This window comes from Raphanus sativus, chromosome 9 (assembly GCF_000801105.2).
Source record: "Raphanus sativus cultivar WK10039 chromosome 9, ASM80110v3, whole genome shotgun sequence".
Classification (NCBI taxonomy): Eukaryota; Viridiplantae; Streptophyta; class Magnoliopsida; order Brassicales; family Brassicaceae; genus Raphanus; species Raphanus sativus.
Genome location: NC_079519.1, coordinates 36226106 through 36234880, shown reverse-complemented (window position 1 = coordinate 36234880; position 8775 = coordinate 36226106). Strand labels below are relative to the sequence as shown.

At 39.3% G+C, this 8775-nt stretch overlaps 4 protein-coding genes across 5 annotated transcripts; 2 read left to right on the top strand and 2 right to left on the bottom strand.

Moving 5' to 3' along the window:
* Window positions 1–1231: 1231 nt before the first annotated feature.
* LOC108828401 (uncharacterized) lies at window positions 1232–3352 on the bottom strand. Of its 2 annotated transcripts, none has more exons than XM_018602083.2 (5): window positions 3041–3352; window positions 2557–2629; window positions 2128–2493; window positions 1713–2053; window positions 1232–1636 (listed from the first exon to the last, which is right to left on the bottom strand). In XM_018602083.2, exons 1-5 carry the CDS (start codon window positions 3098–3100, stop codon window positions 1421–1423), a joined length of 1056 nt encoding a protein of 351 aa, XP_018457585.2. In that variant the 5' UTR covers window positions 3101–3352; the 3' UTR covers window positions 1232–1420. The 2 variants fall into 2 exon arrangements, with proteins under 2 accessions (XP_018457585.2, XP_056850450.1); XM_056994470.1 differs by having other exon boundaries at window positions 2572–2629; window positions 3041–3341.
* Window positions 3353–3499: 147 nt separating this feature from the next.
* Window positions 3500–4496, top strand: LOC108828403 (glutaredoxin-C1). The gene is made up of 4 exons (XM_018602087.2): window positions 3500–3732; window positions 3859–3947; window positions 4025–4123; window positions 4227–4496. The coding sequence occupies exons 1-4, from the start codon at window positions 3629–3631 to the stop codon at window positions 4310–4312; spliced, it is 378 nt and encodes a 125-aa protein (XP_018457589.1). The 5' UTR covers window positions 3500–3628; the 3' UTR covers window positions 4313–4496.
* Window positions 4497–4592: 96 nt separating this feature from the next.
* LOC108828402 (glutaredoxin-C1) lies at window positions 4593–5967 on the top strand. The gene is made up of 4 exons (XM_018602085.2): window positions 4593–4799; window positions 5228–5316; window positions 5409–5507; window positions 5618–5967. Exons 1-4 carry the CDS (start codon window positions 4600–4602, stop codon window positions 5701–5703), a joined length of 474 nt encoding a protein of 157 aa, XP_018457587.1. The 5' UTR covers window positions 4593–4599; the 3' UTR covers window positions 5704–5967.
* A 145-nt stretch (window positions 5968–6112) lies between these two features.
* LOC108828399 (protein WHAT'S THIS FACTOR 1 homolog, chloroplastic) lies at window positions 6113–8016 on the bottom strand. The gene is made up of 2 exons (XM_018602082.2): window positions 7924–8016; window positions 6113–7733 (listed from the first exon to the last, which is right to left on the bottom strand). Exon 2 carries the CDS (start codon window positions 7695–7697, stop codon window positions 6216–6218), a length of 1482 nt encoding a protein of 493 aa, XP_018457584.1. The 5' UTR covers window positions 7698–7733; window positions 7924–8016; the 3' UTR covers window positions 6113–6215.
* Window positions 8017–8775: the final 759 nt, after the last annotated feature.

The following is an 8775-nucleotide window of genomic DNA, read 5'->3' as shown; positions in this document are numbered from 1 at the left end:
ATTCTTCAACATATCCATGTTTCTTGCTTGTCTAGACTACATGTATTATCGGTTGGTTTTTGTTAGAAAACAGATCTGGATATTGTTATGTTTTCTCGAAAACCTTCAGTTCAACATTAGATGTTTAGTTTGGTCTATACATACTGCATAGGGTTCAATTCAGATAATAGGTTATGTATTCTTCATCGGAGATAGTAATTTGTACAGTAATGTTTTGTATGAATCAACTTGAAATTATTTTGGATTATTATTATGTGCAAAAATCTTCCATCCGCATGTCATGTCGTTTTCGTAGGCAGAGCGGCCATCTTTTGCACAAATCAACTTTTTAAAAATGCCTGTTTCATGTTGTGACCCTTCGGTGTGTAAAAGATCGCTTTTCAATATTTTTTCTCAGTATTATTGAAATCGATTTTTTACCTTGGCATACATTATTACTCTCGATATCTGAACAATTTTGTAGTATTTTCTTTCTCTATATTAACGTAAAAAGAGTTTTATGTGTTGTGATACTAGTGATAATCAGTTGATAAGGATCAACTGTTAGTTTGAGACTAAATTGGTTTGATTAAGTTTAAGAAACCAAGCATGATAACGAAGCAATGAGGTTATGAGAATGATGAAATCAAAACTATATCGAAAGCAAGCGGCCTTAGGGAGCTATGAGCGTCGATTTTCCACACGAGATTTCTGACTCTTCTTTTTCTGTATCAATAAAATTAATTAATAAAGCAATGAAAAAAAAACACTATGGACTTTTTGTAGACAAAGGGGACTAGAGTTACTTGTGACTTGATATGATTACTTGGGGAGTAAGGATTAATGGATGCTTAGTCTGAACTTGTCTGATTAAGATCGTGCAACCAAACCTTGATAACAAAGTAATTGTAAACTATGGACTCTTTTTCGGACAGAGAGTTGTGTTACCTGTAACTTTTGAGACTTGAGTTTGATTGGATCAAGTTTAGTAAAACCAAAACCTGATACTAAAGCAATTTGAACATCATGGAACTGTTGAATCGCTGTCCGTCCGTAACCCAAATTTTATATGGGAGATAAATCATAGAATTGTTGTGTTCGTTATACATCGTTGCAGTACATTTTATATGTTAATGTAATCGATGATGTGACTACTGTTAAAAAAGCAATTTGAACATATAAACACTATGGACTTTCTTTTGGACGAGGAGACTGATTTAACCATAATAAATATAGACCATTTCTATTTTTAGGAAGAAAATTCAATTACTATAAATAAATAAAAAAACATATGGGAGTTTTTAAAAATCTTTACCTCCGGAAGCATTTATGCAACTAAGTCTAGTTTTTTTTTTTTTTTTTTGAAACACAACAACTAAGTCTAGTTATTTTACAGTTTAGAAACTGAAAACATTACAATTATTCTTCAAGAATGTTCCTACTAGTTTTGGGAAGGTGATGATGATGAAGATAACCACATTAGGAAGCTTGAGATAGACCATAACGAAATCACACCTAAAACCTGTATCACACTCAAAAGCGTCCCCAGGGACTTCTTGATTTCCAGATTATTAGCTGTCGTCACTGCTCCTTTCACCGTAAACAACAATGCCGTTACTAACTGCGCCGCTCTGTTCAGCTGATGAAGTCTATACACCTAAAAGAACAACCACAGAACCAATGTTAACAAAGTGAAACTTTTCAGACATGTGTTGATGGGCAAAAAAGGATACCTGAAAGATGATGGGGATGGTGAGAGATGATGGAGACTTCCTGTATCTAGCGTACTGTTCGAAAGCAAACTGAACGACAATGCCTACAAGGTAGGGTGCAAGAGTAGCTGAAGCAGCAGGGCCAGTCCATGGCCATACAAAGCCCATTGTCACCATTGGGATCATAAGACTAAGCACTAATGTTGCTACAGAGGAGATTCTCTGTCCTAACTGAGAAGGGTTGTTGGTTCTAGTGTCCTGGACTTTCCCCCCGGGTGATGTTTTCGAACGGTGTAGTATCAGAAGAAAAGCGGCGACTCCACAGTAGAAGAGAGCCTCAGTGAAGAACAGTATGAGGAAGTCTGCAAGTAGAAAGATGAAATGAGTTTGTGTCAAGTTTTGAGAAGAAGTAAAGGGAGAGTGCAAAGAGAGGAACCTGTGAGCAGAGAGTCTTCAAAAATGGCAGAGACGATTCTTCGTAGGTAAATGGGAGGTAGAGTGAAAGAGGAGACTAAGACAGTAGGACCAATGAGCCAGAGAAGGCGTCCCCATTTGCTTTGCGGTTCAGGAGGGACGAGGAGATCCTCTGTTTCGTTCCGAGGGTTGTAAAACGAAATGAAACCAGGTTTGCCGCCGTTTCCGTTGTGTTGGATAGATGAACTATCATCTCGAGGTGTATCTTCAGGGCTAGTTTGTTGACTTTCTGGATCGTCAGTGTATTGGGACTGTTCTTCTGAAGTAGCAAGAGGCAAATAAGCTCTCTTTGGGGAGGCTTTTCTGAAGGAAAGGTGAAGAGAATCATCTGTTCACAGTGAATGAAGAAAACAATCAGAAGATGTTACACACAAGAGTGAAAGGAAGTTACTTTTATCAGTTTTACGGTGGAGAGTATGGTAACAATGGAGATGAGCAGATTGATGCCGCCTTGGCGGACGAAACTGGAGTTTGAAAAAGGTGGAATGTCAGCAAAACATCCATAAACAAGACCGAGAACCAACATCAACAATAACAACAACAACAACAACAAGAAACTGGTTCCATTTCACCAGAACCTACTACTAGTAATCTTGATCACAGAAAGTTCTTATTTTTTAATTCTGAGCATGATGTAGAGAGTACAGAGACTGCATAGTCCCAAGTTGCAGACTTTAACTCCACTTCAAGTTCATTGATACTAGTAATCTAAATGTCTCAACTAGAGTTCCTCCTAGCTAATAAACTCAAAATGTATTTTGTATAGCAAAACTCGTTCGGTATCTCTAGCCACATAATCTAAAACGAAAGGTACTAGAAGAACCTAAAAAGGCTGAGCATTACACTTTGAGAGAGATTGATTGAAGAAATGTCACCTGAGGTTGAAACGACGGAACCAATACAGACGCCGAGGAGGACACGAGTTTAGCAGCCATGGCCCAGTGAAAGGAGAAAGCAACACGCAGTTTAAACGCTGGCACCACCACTTAAACCCCTATGCCAAACCCATGACACTGATATACACAAAGAACTCCTCAGATTTCGCAAAAAGGAAGAGAAAAGCTGAAGACTTTCCGAAGAATAATTAAATGGAAATGCTAATTGGGGAATGTGGTGAGAGCAATTGGACCTGTTTTAGGTTATAATCTCAATCTCAAATCTCCTCTGTTTCAACTTTTTCACCGGTCAAGTCATTTTCTTCAACTTCTTCTTTAATACAGAGAGATCCGGTTATTTAAGAAAACCCGGTCCGGTTTGATTCTCTAAAGTACGGATCCGGTTTAAGTCATTAGAGAAAGACCAAAGAGAAGTAAACGATCCCTTCCCTTCCTTGTCCAAAACCAAAAGTAAACGATAAGTACACTTCCAACTTGATCCAAAATCAGGCCAGCACGAAACTCGAGAGAAAGACATCTGTAAACGGTTGCTCTGTCCGTTTCCTATATATCGGAAAGAGAAGAAAAATGGGTTCTATGTTCAGTGGAAACCGATTGAACAAGGAAGAGATGGAGGTGGTGATGAACAAAGCCAAAGATATCGTCTCCCAGTACCCTGTCGTTGTCTTCAGGTCTTTACTCTTTCAAAGTTCCTGTCTTTTTTTCTTTTTCATCTACCTATTAGGTTGTGTAGTAAGTCTCTAGTCTCTGATGTCTTTAATTGATCAAAAGCTTGAGTCTTTTCCATGTTTTTACAGTAAGACTTACTGTGGTTATTGCCAGAGGGTGAAACAGCTGTTGACACAGCTAGGTGCAAGTTTTAAAGTGCTTGAGCTCGATGAGATGAGTAAGTAAACCAATAATCTATATTGTCACTGAACCTGGATTATATGGTCCAATGCTAAATTTTACAAACTTTGACAGGTGATGGAGGTGAGATACAATCAGCTTTATCTGAGTGGACAGGGCAGAGCACTGTTCCTAATGTTTTCATCAAAGGCAAACATATCGGTGGATGCGATAGTAAGCGAACCAAAAAAATAAAAAATAAAAAACTATACACTCTCTAAACGTTAGTCAAGAACTAACTTAATCTTTGGGTGGTGTTTGATTATGTAATTTGCAGGAGTGATGGAGAGTAACAAGCAAGGGAAGCTTGTGCCTTTACTTACTGAAGCTGGTGCTATCGCTAATAACTCTTCCCAGCTTTGATGAAACTCTGGATCTGGTGTCTTATAGAGAGACAAAGGAAGCGAAGAAGAAGAGTGTTGTGTTTTATATTGTCAAGTATAACCAAATAAAGAAAGGATCCTTTGTTGTTTGCTTTAAACAAAAGACATCAAAAACTGTGTTGTTTATGCTGTGGTTTGGTTAATGAAAGACTAATTTGAGTAAAGATTCTCTCTGTTTCTCTATTTATATAGCAAGAGTAGTGCCTTGAAAATTGACTTTTGTACCAGGATGGTTAACTCTGTACCAACAACACTCAATGTTAAGACATGAAGCTACATCTTCCTCCGGTTAAGGAGAGCAAATGTCAACGAAACTTATTTGGCCAGAAAGTAAACGGTCCAGACTTGACTAGATTCAATCTGTTAAGCAGACTTGAGCTGAGAAAAAGGATGAGCAAGGAAAAGCTGGAGAAGGCGATGAACAAGGCCAAAGAGATCGTCTCCTCGTACCCTGTCGTTGTCTTCAGGTTACTGTTATTTTCCTTTAGCTTTTTAGTTATTACAAGTCTTTTGAGGTTTTAATTACAAGAAGCTCAAGTCTTAACTGTCTATGATTGTCCTGTTTCTGGAGGTTCTGCGCCTAGTAGACGAATATAGATGCAGAAGATACTATATGGCATCCAACTTCAATAGCAGTTGACTTGACCCCCTTAGTAGAAAACAGCAAGTCAAACTGCTATTGAGGATGATAGCTTGTACTAAGAGACTAGATTTGGGGAGCCAAAATGTGCCTTCTTGAATCTTGGAATGAGCTATAACAAGTTGTTGCTTAGGATCTTGAGTTTTCGTTTGCTTAGCTGTCTAGTGATTGACGTATAGACACAAAACACTCCACTCTTTGGAGTCACTCTTGATACTCAAGTCTTAAGCTTTGAACAATGTTTCTCTTTGGCAGCAAGACTTACTGTGGTTATTGCCAGAAGGTGAAGCAATTACTGACAAAGCTAGGCGCAGATTTTGAAGTACTTGAGCTCGATGAGATGAGTAAGAATCCAAATCCTGTCAATACCACCTTCTGAATGATATTCCTCGGTGAACCCTCTTGGTTAATTTACAACGGTCTCAACTGTAAACAGGTGATGGAGGTGAGATACAATCAGCTTTGTCAAAGTGGACTGGACAGAGAACTGTTCCAAACGTCTTCATCAAAGGGAAACATATTGGTGGATGCGATAGTAAGAAAACATTTTAGACAAAGCTCTCTGCACTTACTTTAGATTCAAGTCGAAAATCCACACAAGAGAACTAACTGTTCATTTGGATTTGCTTCTTCTTCTTTTTGCAGGTGTGATGGAGAGTAACCAGAAAGGTACGCTTGTGCCTTTACTGGTTGAAGCTGGTGTACTGACCAAAATCTCTTCCAAGCTTTGATGAACTCTGCAAACTTGATTCCCTTAAAACCAAATAAACGAAACATCCGCTGTCTTTGTCAACTTTGCCGCTGTAGTTTCCTTTGCTGAACCACTGGAGACTGCGTGTGTTATCTTGTAACGAGAATATTGCTTTCTTGAAGCTCTTATCGAAAAATAGCAATTTGAACTTCAACAATCTTTTTGTGCTATATAAAAAGAAAAAATAAAATACTGCAACAATCAGACAGGTTGGTTACAACTCAAGCTCATGGAGAAAGCAAACAAAGGCAACAAAGAAGACACAAGCCACCATGGCGAGGTCACAAGTGGTGTTGGTGCTAGGCAGCTATTGAGAGACTAAGAAAGTGGACGTTCACAGTTTTGTATGCTAACTTCGCTTCTCTACATCTTGTTCAAACTAATGTGTATAAGATAACGAACATAAACACTGTTCTTATGTAACTGGGTACAACTTTGTAAGTATACAATATCAAACCGTAGATGGTTTTTCTACTCTTTTAGCACTTTACATCACCATGACTCAATAACACTCTCTACTTCATCATTGCTCATACCAGAAGAAGAGAGCTTCCTACTCCAATACTCTACACTTCCACCACTACTAACCCATGCTTCATCATCATCATCTTCTTCATGAAAATGATATTCCACACCTGAATCTTCAGAACTAAACAAATTCTCAAACCCATCTACATATTCATCCTCATCATCCATATCACTATTATAATCATCAACGCCTTCATCCTTTTTATCATCCTTCCTATACTCTCCCATGCTTCCTCTCCTTCTCCGTTCACGTCTTATTCTCTTTCCTTCTTGTACAAGATCTATCAAACGTTCTCTAATCACCAACGTCTCATCTTTCTCTAGAAGATCACCGTTGTCATTGTACGCTTCCACCAGAAACACAGAGTCTCTCGTTCCTTTAACACTCACATAGAATAGCTCTGGATGTCTCACTATCAACCCTCTTAACTTGTTCGGTAACCCAAACTCTTGTCTGAAGTGTGTCAAATGGTCTATCAAAGTCCTTTTCTCCACCGTTAACCCCAACACTTCTCTCACAACTGCGCAAGCTCGCTTCTCCGCCTCTATGGACTCGCTAGCTAGACCTTCAGATGAAGTTTTGTAAGGACACACATCAGGTGATTCTCCGAACTTGATCAAGTACTCTTGGTGTCTCCTCTTCAAGTTCAAACCTCTCCTGAGATTCAAACGCTTGAACTTCAAAGGACGATCAACGATCAAACCTCTATCAACTTCAGGCGATGGCATTTGCTTCGCCAGTTCTTGTTCCCACGAGACAAGCTCAAGCGCTCTTCCGTAGGACGTATCAACAGTCTTGAACTTGTCTGGATAATCATTACAGAGACGAGACCTGAAGTTAGGAGGGAAGCCCAAATCCGGACCAATGTGAACCAGTTTAGACAAAAGCAACCTCCGGTGAGACGACAACATCAGCAGCTTCTGGAGCTTAGTAGCAAGTTTATCAGCAATCTCAGACTTTAGATTCAGTTCTTGCAACGCCAGGGAGGATGCAGCTGGTGTCATACGGACACAGAGTGTAGATAAAGACTTAGTGGCGTTCATAGGCAAATGTGGTGTAGGAGTTGTGAAAAGCTGGAAGATTGTGGGATAGCGACGGATCATGGAGAGGATGGTTCGTGGGTTTTCGATGCCGAGGTAGGAGCTGCATTTGTAGAGGATTTGGATTGGTATGTAATGCTTTGGTTTGGAGAGGAGTAAAGTTTTCAGCTTCTGCACGAACCGGACTCTGTTCTGCTTCACCACATGCTTGTCTAGAGATGGGTTCCTGACGATCTTGTGAGCTGAACATGAGATGGCAAAAGACAGAGGTGCGAGTTTCTTGGAACTGGGATTAGTAGTTAGGTTACATCTTCGAGAGGGAGACTGTAAAGGGTGGAGGAAGGTGGAGGACAAGAAGAGGTTTTGTGGAGAGCAAGGGAGAAGTTGAGTAAGCGTCATCATCATCAGCCTGATCTCTCAGAAAGTCATATACTCTTTGTCCTATACAAAAAGTCAAAGAAAGGATAAAACTTTTAATATAGCAAGAAGCTCTTTGAGGCATTTATACAAACACATTGTGTGCAACTATAATCTTTTTTTTGAGAACTCAAAGGTTTGGACTTGCTAATGACATAATTGACGGAGTAAGCACACATGGGAAGATAGAGATTTGAGGTTAATGGTTTTTTACCTTTTGGTAATTGCAGAAAGAAAAAATAAAGATGATCAAACCAAAAACTAACCGACTTCGGATGTAATTTATTATTCAACTCGGAATTTGTTATATTTTGCAAGAGATGTCCTTGTTTGTTAACTTTTTTTCGTTAATGACCCCTTACGTTAAAATTGAACAATTTAAGTCAGTGGCAGTTACACCGCGCGCCAAGAAAAAGAAAATATGAATATACAAACTCAGTCTCATTAACCTCAAACTCTCTTCTTCTTCTTCATCTTCTTTCTCCCCCTTGCCTCCCTTACGTACCCTTTTCTCTCTCTCTCTAACCTCAAACTCTCATCTTCTTCTTCATCTTCTCCCCCTTGTCTCCCTTACGTACCCTTCTCTCTCTCTCTCTCTAACCTCAAACTCTCTTCATCTTCTTTCTCCCCCTTGTCTCCCTTACGTACCCTTCTCTCTCTCTCTTTCTCTCTCTAACCTCAAACTCTCTTCTTCTTCTTTCTCCCCCATTGTCTCCCTTAAGCACCCTTCTCTCTCTCTCTCTCAAGGGTTAGGATCTTCTTGATCAACTTCTTGTGGTAAGTCTTATTTGGTCCTCACGTAATGGGCCTCTTGCTATTTCTGTAACTTCAGACTGTTAGAGTAGTTTGATCTAATAAAGTTTGTTGCCATAGAGAGCTTTGAACAGAATCAAGATTTGAATGGTCATTTGGTTGTTCCTTCATATCTATGTATATTCATTTGCATTCCCTGTAGGATGATTAGATCATGTGGTCTTGTATCCAGTTCCCACTACTTCATTCTTAACAGATTGATTTCTAAAAAACGTGTTTCTTCCTGCAGATCCTTGATCACCAGCAAAATCCT